This window comes from Montipora capricornis, chromosome 9, assembly GCF_036669925.1.
Source record: "Montipora capricornis isolate CH-2021 chromosome 9, ASM3666992v2, whole genome shotgun sequence".
NCBI classification, from domain to species: domain Eukaryota; kingdom Metazoa; phylum Cnidaria; class Anthozoa; order Scleractinia; family Acroporidae; genus Montipora; species Montipora capricornis.
In genome coordinates, this window is record NC_090891.1 from 41,817,926 (window position 1) to 41,830,425 (window position 12,500).

At 40.4% G+C, this 12,500-nt stretch overlaps 1 protein-coding gene across 2 annotated transcripts in view; it reads right to left on the minus strand.

The window, feature by feature from the left end:
• LOC138015886 (tetratricopeptide repeat protein 28-like) overlaps positions 1 to 5,841 on the minus strand; it is an 8,944-nt gene extending 3,103 nt beyond the window's left edge. The window contains exons 1-3 of one of the 2 annotated variants that reach the window (XM_068863012.1): positions 5,722 to 5,841; positions 1,532 to 1,558; positions 1 to 1,371 (exon numbers count right to left, since the gene is read on the minus strand). The exon at positions 1 to 1,371 is cut by the window's left edge and continues 2,116 nt beyond it. In XM_068863012.1, the coding sequence (XP_068719113.1) occupies positions 1 to 1,365 (1,365 nt within the window). In that variant the 5' untranslated portion in view covers positions 1,366 to 1,371; positions 1,532 to 1,558; positions 5,722 to 5,841. The remainder of the gene's footprint in view (positions 1,372 to 1,531; positions 1,559 to 5,721) is intronic. The other variant, XM_068863011.1, reaches the window with a different exon arrangement.
• Positions 5,842 to 12,500: the final 6,659 nt, after the last annotated feature.

Sequence of the window (12,500 nt, forward strand, 5' to 3'; positions counted from 1 at the left end):
AAGCTCAAAATGAATGTTTCCCACCTTCTCGACCGACCTTCCCTCTCCTCCTTTGTTCTCCAATTCCCTGGTGATAGCGAGATTAAATCTGTGATGCTCCAACGCCTTTTCAAATTCTCCGCGGGAATAGTAGATGCCTCCCAGGTAGGCGTTGGCTAACCCTTCTGCAGCCTTGTCTCCGGTTGATTTAGAAATCTCCAAGAACTTTTTTTGCATCTCTAGGGCTTCTTCGTAATTGCCTAAAGATCTGTGGGTGTTTCCTAGGAAACCGTAGGCAAAGCCCTCGGTGGTTTTATCACCAATTTCTATCGAAAGCTGCAGCAATTTTTCCAGATTTTTCTTTGCTTCCCTATTTTCTCCCAGAGAATACTGTGCTCTTCCAATTCTTCCAATAGCATTTGCTTGCGCTCCCTTATTCTTCAGCATGTTTGCGATAGACAACTGGGCTTCATAATACTCAATCGCTTTTTTTGTTTCCCCACGACAATGATAAACATTTCCAAGGGACCCCATTGCATTTCCCTCGCCACACTTGTTGCCCATCTCTTTGTTGAGTGTTAGCTGATCTTGATAAAGTGCAAAAGCCTTGATATAATCTCCCTTGGAAAGATAAACATTGCCGAGATTTCCACAAGCTTTTGCCTGACTCTCCTTATCCTTGACTTCCTTGGCCTTCGCAAGGTGGATCTCGTTGTGAAGAATGGCCTCTGGATACCGTGTAGTCTTGTAGAAAACACTACCCAGCCCACCATGGGACTCACCGATCGCCAGCTTATCTCCGACGTTCTCAGCAACGGTGAGACTTTCCTTGAAGTATCTAATCGCACTTTCGCTGTCACCAAGGTCGCTGCAGGTGACACCCAGATTGTGTAGGCATTTCCACTTTTGCTTTTCGTCTCCTGTTGTGGAAGTTGCATCCAAGGACTTCGTATGAAATTCAAGACCTCTTTGCACGTCTCCTAACTTGGAATGGGCAGTACCAACACAAGCATAAGCCAATGCTTCGAGATTTTTGGGACCAGTTGTTTTAGAAAGGGAAAGACACTTCTGGCCGAAATGAAGAGACTTCTCGTAATCATCTAAAGATAAAAACACTTCGGCGAGCTTGCCACAAACCTCGGCCTCCACGATTTCGTTTGATTCTCCCTGAACCTTTAGCAATGCTTGTTCTAGTAATTCTGCAGCTTGTTCATAGTTGCTTGAATGCTTTTCTCTGGCAAGAAGCTCGTGAGCACTTGAAAGAAGAGTCGAAAGCTGATCTTCCTGCTCTGCTTCCTTTTCTGTTGAGAGAGCCGACGCACCTTTCGTTTGTTCTCCACTTAGATGCCCTTGGGAACTATGAGTATCATTTCGTCTGGTTTCCATGTCTCTCTGAAATATTCATAAGCTTTGTTAAGATTAAAGCAACATAGAAGAAACTGTATTGTCCAGATATAATTCACTTATATATATATCTTGCCGCTGTTTTTTTAACACGTTTGTGCTTTCACGAATATAGGTGCAGAAATAAATTTACGTGATATCTTCTTACCTACAATGTGGAGCTTAATAACAGCTTCTGGTGAATCAAGGACAAATACAAGAGCCATTAATCTTTTTCCACTCAAAACGCGGTTAAATTCAAATTTAGTTCGTTTTGCCTAGCAATTTTATTTGTAGCAATTATTTTTCCCTTGTTCTTTTGTTGTATCTATTTGCTTTTTTTTTACACGAATGCTGTAATACAAACAACCTAGTGTCAATGTGAAACGACGCGCTTGGAACATGCACAGGCCAACCACGAAAACCCAGAACACCCAACCACTCAATTAGGAAGTGTCTCCGACGACGCAATGGCAGGTTTCACACTGAGACGGACAATCCGTCTCTAGTGTGAAAACGGCCAATCGAAAAAATTCTAAAAAATTCAGGGATTCTTCTTTGTAGCCAAATTTGGTGGAAATATAGACCGTATTCATATATGGCGGCCAATTTATAATTCTTTTGTCGAAGTGCAAATTAGCCTACCAAGCCTCGATACCATACAGTGAATTGAAAAGAATTTTTGCTCTAAAATGAGGCTTGGTAGGCTAATTTGCACGTGGACAAAAGAATTATAAATGTGACCGCCATTTATGAATACGGTCTATTGGTTAACTAAATTAAAAAACTTCTTTTTCAATTTTTTGGACCAGAACAATATTTTTGCGAATTTTTGTGCTTATGGTTATCTTTCTGAAAAGTCCATGGTTTTTATGCTGAATTCAGTTATACTGAAAAGCGTATTTTATAACCTTTAAAATCAGATATTCTAAGCCACATTGCTATAAATAATTAAGTCCAGAAAAGTTAATTAGATTCATAGGTCTCTTAGGACCCACGCTTTCAACCGGACACAAATGAGATAAATAATCGGGCCGGGTGCTCCGCTTTAAGGCTTGGTTGTCAGGCCGTTTGTAACTCGTGGATACGCGAAGAGTAGGAACGAGTTGTTGTGGGCACTGCGATATGCAATTGTGTCACTCGTCCACTAAGGTGTAGACATTTTCGTAATTAGTCGGCCCCCAACAAGAACGCTCGACATTTGTGACCCATTTTCTGTAGATCCATCGTTTCCGAGAGCCCATTTCTGCGTGCAGCTTTTTCACAGGACGATTAAAAATGGTGGCTTCAACTGGACTTCGAATGTTTTGCTATGGCCAACTTGGAGACTGAATTTTATGAGCCTTTGGCTCGCCAAGGCGCTAAAACGGCTAAACATGGAGAGGAGATGAGCATTTTCTGCTCCGAGAGGGTAAGATTAAGCTGATATAAAACCATCTTGCTTACCCGGCGCACTGCACGCAGGGTACATCTTGCTGGAAAGTGACACAAATATTCTTTATCAGATGCTATTTAGTTGTTTTTCCTTAACATTTCAAAGGATAAAAAAAATTAAATACTTTCAAAGTGAACTAAGCCAATTGCTAAATTCAGTAAATCTTCGAACTCCGCCAGATTAGATGTGTTGATCAGAGCCTCATCACCTGTTACAAAAAAGTCTTATATGCCTTAGCCGGGAAAGACATGATGAGGCATTGCAATTCGTCCAGGTGAATTTAACAAATTTGACCGGCCGTTGGCAAAATCAGGATCGGATCGGATCGGATCGGATCGACAAAACTCGGACCTGATCAATAACAAAACTCCCGCCGAAAGTAGACACATGAAAACCCTGGGTCACCAGTTAACGTTACTTCCCACCTTCGCGGGTGTCCTTCGGGAAAAAGTTCGTACGCGCGTTACAGTTTCAATAAAATCCTAACAAACTATACATCAGAAGAAACCTGACAGTTTTTTATGCATGGGCCAGCTGAACAAAGTACAAGTGCCGGATCTTGGGAGATCTGTCCAGCAAATACTGAATATTTACACTAAAAACAAAATAATTATGCAGAACTGGTTGTGCGGCTTTGAGGATATAGATATTTTTTTGTTTCACCAATATTTCGTCAGGCACGGCCGGATTTCTTCAGGGAGTTAACTGATTGAACTCCCGAAGAAGTGAGGCCGTACCGCATTGTGGTATACATAATAAATTCTACCGGCTGAACCTGCAGCAGGATTAGGCAACCGGAGACCGCCAGCAATGTTAGCACCAGATCCGCCATTTTGGTTTTACCGCAAACTTAAAAGATCGCTTAAACTATATTTTAATCGTAAATTACATTTACTAAGCTTTCTTCTGATGTATAGTTTGTTAGGATTTTATTGAAACTAACGCGCGTAAGAACTTTTTTTCTCGAAGGACACCCGCGAAGGTGTGTGACAGAAGATTATTCTTCAAGTTTAATATATGGAAATGTCTCATAAAATAAAGTCCTACCGGTGTCGAAGACGTGCAACAAAGGCGATCAAATTGGCCGTTGCCAAAACCAGGATCGGTTCGGATCGGATCGGATCGGATCGACAAAACTCGGACCGGATCAATAACAAAATTCTAGCTAAAAGTAGACACATGAAATCCCTGGGTCACCAGTTAAGGTTACTTCCCACCGCGGTGCGGCAGCGTCTGCAAGCCAAGTTGTTCATTTCACGGGAAAAAAAAAGAAACTTTCTTTGCCTCGGAAATAAACTTTTATTAGAACGTGAACAAAAAAAAAATTGTAATTGTGACAAGCTGTGGCATTAAATCTGTTAATTAAAACAACTGAGCTGTCCTTGTTGTCTTTTGGATGCCTTGCGCCTTTCGTTAGAAATTTCACTTATCGAGCAATCAACTATCAAGCTCAAACTTTGATTTTACACTATTCAGAATTTTCCTAAATCTTAGTCCGAATCTTCAGAAGCGGAAACATAACCCTATATTAAAGGTTTAATTTTCTCACGCATAATTTCATCTATCTTGACCGTGTCCTCGGCAACAATAACTTTCTTCTTTTGACAAACGAGGGAGAGAACTTGTATTGATCCCAACCGTGAGTTAAAAAATGCTACTACTAGCTCTAGTTGTGCATAAACATTTCTTGATTTTCACACGCTTAATATGACCGTCACTTCAAATTGGAAGGGCTTTGGAAATTTCGACCAAAAATACACTGAACGGGCTGGGAAAAAAATTGTGCTTTTTTGTCGGACTTAGAAAAATAGAAGCCGCGGCTATTTTTCTCCAACGCGGTCCTCCTTATAAATAACGAACCGTCCCTAAAAATAGTGTTCAACCTCCTTTTAGCCTTTCTTCTTCTTCACAAAAACCAGTTCTGAATCTCAAAAGAGTTTGGCCCTCAATCATGCACGAAAACAAGAGATGTAACTGCCTTCTCTGGCATATCAAATTACATGTAGATGTAATCCGTTTCAATTTCACATCTTGATGTTTCAGTTTCAAGGTTCCCTTGTTTATTTTACATGCTTGTAGCTCTGTACCACCCTCCTCTGCACACGAAGACGTACTAAAGTGGATAGTTCGTCCAGAAGCATTATACGTCTTGTACCCCTCTTTTAACAGACGCAGAAAAAACGTTTTCCCAAGTTCGTCCCAGACAGATTATTCGTAGTTCGTCCCGTGTTTACACTCAAAATTCCCAACATGTCATGTGGAAGGTCGTGAGTTCGACTCCGGCCGGACCAACACTCAGTAACTGAGGAGAAAGTGCTGCCTTTGTAATTACATCTGCACATGGTTAGACTTTCAAGTCTTCTGGGATAAGGACTGTAAACCGGAGTCTGGCTAAAGTCCCCCACAAAGCATTGTAAATTAGTCCTGAAAAGCCCGAGGGAGAGACTAATAGATTCACTTCACTTCACATAAACCAAACAGGATTAATACTTATTTCGCTGATTCCTTTGCCTCAAAAGCTCTAGAGGAGCGCACAATTCGTTTTAGAAGAATCGAAGACAGTCAGTACGTAAAGACGCCCGCAAACGAGGAAAAAATAACCAATTATTTCTCCGTTTGGGGCCAAAGGAATCATTTGTTGCGGAAGCTACATTTGCTTTTCGGGAAGCAAAAGCCCACGATTTTAACCAAACGTAAATAACCCGGCCGGTGCTCTGCTTTTAGGCTTGGCTGTCGGGCTGTTTTTATACGAGAGACGCATAATTCGTCTGGGACGAAGTTAGGCAAACATTTTCTCTGTTTTTGTTAAATTCGTCTAGTATAAAAACGAGCACAGGACGCATAATGCTGAGGAAACATTCCGGGAAACACTTGTTTCCTCGTTTGCGGGCGCCCAACGGAAGACCAACTCGTTTAAAACTCACCGGTTTACATCAGTTTTGAACAAGTTTCAATGCCTAACGTCTTGTCCGATTCCTGTTTGTGAGTATCGTGATTTGTCGCATCCTGAATATTCGCTTTACGTGTCTTCCGAGAAAAGTGACGTCAAGCCAATTAATGAACAGCGTCCTGAGTGGGGGACGGACCATTATTTTTTTGAGGGAGGTGGAGAGGGCTTAGGCAATTTCCAAAAAAACTTCTTTCAGAGCAAAAACTGCTGAACAAAAAAATCGTGCAAGGGGGGCCATGGGGAAAAAAATTAAGCAAGTGGTTTATGCTATCCGGCCCGTTTCTCGAAATTCGGTCCTTCTGTATTTTAAGAACGGAGAGATTTCAAGTCAACAAACTTCACTATCATGTTGCTTTTAATTATCTTGAAAATATGTTTTAAAGACCAGCTTAAGAAAATGTCCTAAATGGAGGGTACGAGACACTCGAGAAACAGGCCCCAGGTCATGTGCTTGCCATTGCAAAAAATTCTTGCACGAGCTATTGCCCCACCGAAAAGGATCATGAACAACTTAAAGGTGAGAAAACAATTTTCATACTCTAGAAAATTGCCCAATTCCCACCCCTTCCCCCCTCAAAAAATTAAATAATTATGCATTCCTAAGGTCACTGTTTTCTTGGTACCAAGACAAGTATCTTTACTCATTTGACCTCGTCAAGCCGCGTGATAAAGTTCTGAACGGACAACGATATGAAACACATAGCAAATTCAGCAGTTAAAATATAACCTATTATAGTAACGATACTGTCTATCTCGAAGATGGAAGGGAGGGAGGGGATGGAAGGAGGGAGGGAGTGGGGGATGGGGAATTCAACTTCCCTTTCTGAAAGAGAAGGGAACAAAAACGGTAATGTCTTTCGCAAAGGAAGAATAACATTTATCTTTGCTGGCTTTGTTTTCTGAACAACAGCCATGATATATTTGTTCATTACATATTATAAGTGGATATCAGTGTGATGAAGCTGTTACTAATCAAAATGGCTATGAGCCATCATCTAAAAACAGTGGCAATTTTGATGCCACTGAACTGAGTTTTTAATAGGTCATATATCATTCATATATCCGGCTAGAGGCGAAAATTAAAAAAATTAGGGGCCGCTGCTTTCGGGTAGCCGTCTCTCTCGCGTAGTTAAAAAACGTTTGCAATTGAGTAGCCGTCTCACGCAAAAAGGCCACGTACTTGAGATCAAAAGTTCATTATATTTAGGGAACTGGTCAAAACTACTATACTCGAACAGGACCCACCTTTGGGGTAGGGGGGTTCTCAAAGACACCACCTATCTTCGAACTTATCACATGAACATTACCGACAAAATTTTACTGGCTTTTAAATTTGAGTTGACACAGGAATATTCAGCTAGCAAGAGTCGCCATTACTAGACAAACAAGAAAAATGAGGTTTGAATCTCACTGTTATTTTTTACTGCTAAATAGAGGGGTGTCTATGCAATATAGATACCATCTTTTGACGTTAAGAAAGGGGGTGCAGGCAGACACCACCATCTATTTTGTGGTTTGGTGGGTCCTGTTCGGGTGTAATAGTTTTGACCACTTCCCTTAGTTGGCAAAGTGCAACGAAGACGGGTTTCGAATGTATTTTTCGTATGGTTACTCGCAGGCGTAAATGACTTAACTCAGTAGTAAATGCGTTCGTAAAATGTTTATCGTAATATGCACGGTAGTGTTCGTAAATTTTTCAGAAGGATTCAATCAAGTTAAAAGTAACCTAAGAATCACAAAGGTTTCTGGCATTTTAGTCCACTCAGGTCGTTCCATTCGCATTACGTACTACACATTACGCTTATAAATAGTTATTCGTTTTTAGTTCAGGGAAACTGAGACCATTTCATAATTTGGTAATTTGAGTCAATAGCAATAACTCGCCCAAATGAATAAGAATTTTCTAATGACTAAACTTATTAAATCAATTGAGATAAATTACAATGAATCACATTTTTCTATTAGCCTGCTATGTATACAGTGGGGGTATGATAAGAAGTAAAAACACTTTGGTGTGTACTTCCACTATACTTATCTTTTTTTTTTCAGGTGACACGTGGGCCAGCACAAGCATCCTCAAACGATGAAGTGAAAAAAACAGTGGAGGATGAAGTAGATGAAGGTAACCTCGAGCTCTCTTCCCTCACACTCGCGTTGTAAACTGGATTGTCAGACTTAACACCAACAGACTCCCCCTACTGGATACTCCCTGCTTACTTCGTGTTGTTGTTCTTTAAAATAGGACTTGTAATGAAAACGTAAAAAGAAGAAAAAGAACAAAAAGAATAAGAACAAAAAGAATGAGAAGAACAAAAAGAAGAACCAGAACCAGCAATTGAACCAGCAGAGAAGAAGCCAATGGTGGAATAAATGAAGCAAGGAATAAAAAACTGTATGAACGAATAGGTGTGCGAATGAAAGTGTGAATGAACGAATGAACAACTAAAGGAATGAATAAATGAATGAATGAATGAATGAATGAATGAATGAATGAATGAATGAATGAATGAATGAATGAATGAATGAATGAATGAATGAATGAATGAATGAATGAATGAATGAATGGGTGAGTGAACACACACGCTTGCCATGAGAGAACGGCTGTGCTGTTCCCTACCCAGCTTACCGCATTTGTTGAGTGGAGCTGTCACTTAATGGGCTGTCTAAAACACCCGCTGGGTATGATAGCTACGCCATACTGATGAGGTCCAACAAGGCCGAAACAGCTGTCCGTGGATGCATTCTCGTCACCAGAGCCTCGGATCGACCCAAGGCTCTGGGAATTTATGAATAACATGCGCCGTAGGGTTCTTGCCTGCTTACTCCTCGTACTAACATGAATGCACCAATTAGAGACGCTTTTGATTGTTCTTCACAAAAACTAAAGAGAAGACACTTTGTTTCAGGGTTCCCCCGAGTTCTTCTCTCCCTCAGTCAAGAGAAGAGCTCTGGGTCCAGATTGTGCATGGCAGCTAACTGACCGGGTGAAATGGTTGTGCGCATGCGTGATGTGTTGGCCACACCGGGTTGGTATTTGTGTCACCTTGCTTGTCTTTGTTGAACGAAAGAAAGAAAGGATGAATAAATTATATGAATAAAAGAATGAATAATTGAATGAATGACTGATTGGACGAATGAACGAATGAATGAATGAATGAATGAATGAATGAATGAATGAATGAATGAACGAATAATTGAATGAATGCATGATCAAACAAGTAAACGAATGAATGAATGAATCGTAAATATTATATTATCACGTCCAGTTTCTCTTTCTCGACTGCCTTATACAAAGCAGCCCTTACTTGTGTGAAATCTTCGTTTGAAAGATAGTTGCACGCTGCCATCTTTTTAAATAGAGGTTGCTAGTGTATAAGGTCAATCAGAACATTCATATGAAATGTTAGGAATTTTTGAAGTCGCTCAGTGACAAATAAAAACATCAAGCAAAATTTTAAATTGATGACAAATAATTTTAATTATTAAAAGCTCGATCATTGGATAATGCAATTGAGAGTTTTGATTGGCTAAGCCATCATGGGTTACGAGCGATTATACCATGATCTACAAACACGGCAAGCATATGCGTGATTTTTTGGGCCTTTTTATTTCTATTGTAGTCTAGTTTTCTATATTTTGGGGGCGTTTTTAATAAAACAATTATTCCAATCGCGCTTGTTGGATATGAGATGATTATAGCCAACTCGCTCACGGAATAATTGTTAAATATACCACAGGAAACGTGATATTTCGACGTTGTAGTTCCAACTTTTTTCATATTAGTCAGGGCTCGCGGAGCCCTGGAAGTGGGAGGGGCTAATGCGAACGCGTAATCAAACTGGGGCTGGGGTGGGGGTGGGTCCAGGGGCATGCTCCCCCAGGAAAATTTCAAATTTAAGTCTTGGCTAGAAATGCATCTAAAACTGCCAATAGTCAAATTATTATATCGGCACTTAAAGAAACAAGTTACAACCTGGCCTCCACGTTAGACCAAAATTTAAATGCACAAAAAGTACTATAGTTGCCTTTCCGATTGTCATTAAAAGCTAGAAACTCATTGGTAACAGCTACAAGACAGTTCGTCTGTTCTCTGTTTGTGGGTGTTCAGTATTGTGGGTGTTCAGCTTTGTTTGTGTCATCGTCTAGCGTAGCCACATTTTCAGTCTTCGAGGAGAAGAAAAGGATATCTTGCCTGCCACAGTGGTTGCTGGATTTACAGGATAAATTTACATATGGTCATAATTTCACTAATCATACTTTTTTTGGCTTCACATTGAAACTCCTTGACCTTGACTAAAATGTCATCTAACCACCATCCAAGAAAGTGGGAAGGGTTAAAGCCCCACCCTCGCCCAGCCCCACTCCCTGCGCGGTCCCTGTTAGATCGTTAAATCAGCTTCTTGTTGAAAACTTTGAGAAACGGCTCATTTCAAAGACGTTAGGCTTTTAATAGTATTTATACGTTTTCTTCTACTCGAGAAAATGTATATAATAGATGTTGTTTTGGTTTAGTGCAAGAACTCATTTATTTCATTTATTTGAAACACGATTTGACTGAATGAAATTATGACAAAGGAAAACTCGTCTTTTTCTTTCGCTTAGAACACGTATAATGTTTCGTATTGTTAAAATATTATGACTCGATTGAGGTACAGTACAGTAAAGGTAAACACGTCTTCTCCGTCTACATCACCACTTGTCAATCCTAAAGGTTGACATCATGGTATCTGTGCCATGTTGGTGAACAAGAACAAGAGATGCCTCCTTTTAGTCGTTCAACAACTCTGGAACACTACACCATTGTTATCTGTGAGTCTTGAGAACCCACAAGAACATTTCGTAGCAGTCACCATCTAACGAAAAGCGCGAAGTATTTTCGGTCAGAGCGCTGTTCATTGTCACGTCACGTATTATCATTAATCTGCCAACCAGAAGTTGATTGGAGGCGACACAAAAGGGTTCTTTTGTTCCAGAGGTTAGGAAATCTTAATGTCACAAGAATATCAGAGAGCGCCGCTATTGAGAATGCAGTCTCGGTCCACTGTTGCAATCATTCGCCTCTAGCTCCAAGGTCAATTTGTTGTTGCTTCGACTGGTGGCGGAGGGTTACCGGATTCCTCGTTCGAAGACCCTCCTAAAATATGAAACACAGCCCTTTGTATACTATCATGACAATAGGCAATCTCCGAGTTCATATCTGCCTCCTCTTCAAAGCGAGTCTAAGAGCGAAGTTTTTTTAAAAATGAAAATTGGTTTTCATTCTAAATATTCTTGCTCTTTGGCCATTTCAACTTAATCAAAACGCGCTTTATCATTATGTTTGTAGCCGCTGTTTGTTTTACGTTTTCGTCCATATGTAAAGTAGACCTAATTACCATCACAAAAACTTCGCACTTAGACTCGTTTTGAAGAGGAGGCAGACATAAACTCGGAAATGGCCTGTCGGTGGTTGAACGTTGACGAAAAGTCAACCAAACAACTTTAAAGTCTGCACTTCAAAAATATTTTTTCACTTTGTAATTTTCTTACTTTAGTCATGATGACCATGACGATTGTAAATTAAAGGGAACCTCTACTCCGACTAATGAATGATTCTAAAGCCAACAAAATAATGGTTGCAATCAAACTTTGTTCGCCAATCTTCTTCGAAAAAAAATTATTTCACAATCACTTATTTTCACTTTCAGGTTTCCCGAGCGCCGCCATCTTTAAATTGTGACGTGTTACGGTTGCCGTACGGTTGCCCTACGGTTGCCGTATTGTTTTCACATAAAGAGCTGTTGTTGTGAAACAATTGGTAGTTTGACTCTGACGTCACGGCGGCCATAATGGTGTACAGAATAATGCATTAAAATGCCTTTTGGGAATTCGACTCTATTATTATGCAAAACATCTCATGTGCTTCTTACCTTCCGCGTTTTCTTTGCTTTCCTTTTCCTCTTTTTCTTCATCGGTGGTTTTGTCGGCTCGAAAGAAGATCCGCGCACTGTTCAGTGAGAAGTACACAAGCTCAAATTTTCGTCGAGTAGCGAAAATCGTGACGCTTTCTTTCGTTTTATTCCCAAATAAATATTTCTTCAACTTACTCTTGCTAACTTTATTATTGCCTTTTCTGTCAGACTAGTTGGGTGATACTTAAACAATTAGACCCTTTGCCCTCAAGGGCCACTGGTCAATAGCCCATTCGGCTTCGCCTCATGGGCTATTGACACGTAGCGCTGAAGGGCGAAGGGTCTAATTGTTAAAGAGTTCATGATACCGAGGTTGCAAAATAAATAGTTTGCGTCGGTGTCTTTTGTGTTATAATTTGTCGTTTCAGCTTCTTGTTGACGTCTTTGCTCCCGAGTTCAGAGACAGCAAAAACATGCACTTAAGGAATTTCCACGTCATCGTTCCGCCATTAGTAAGTCTTTGTTCAAACTTTTAACCCAGACTTGCTCTGTTTTCCCCTCTTGTCGCCAAGAAAAAGACCCTGGTTACAGCTTCAATAAGAACTTGGTTTCAACGGAAGGGACGAAATCGTGGGGAGGTTGTTTATTGGAGCGATTTCACGACTTTTTCGACCCTCCCATTACAGTGGCTTGCCACAGTTTTCCGAAGAAAAAGATCAAGATTTTGAAATCTGTGAAATTAAAGCAACAGGATGTCTCTTCTGAAGTGTTAGTCACTGCAATTGATGTAAAATGTAGTGGAGGTGGTACTGGAGACTATACATTTTGAAAGACTTTTTCTCAAAACCTACAATCCTAGACA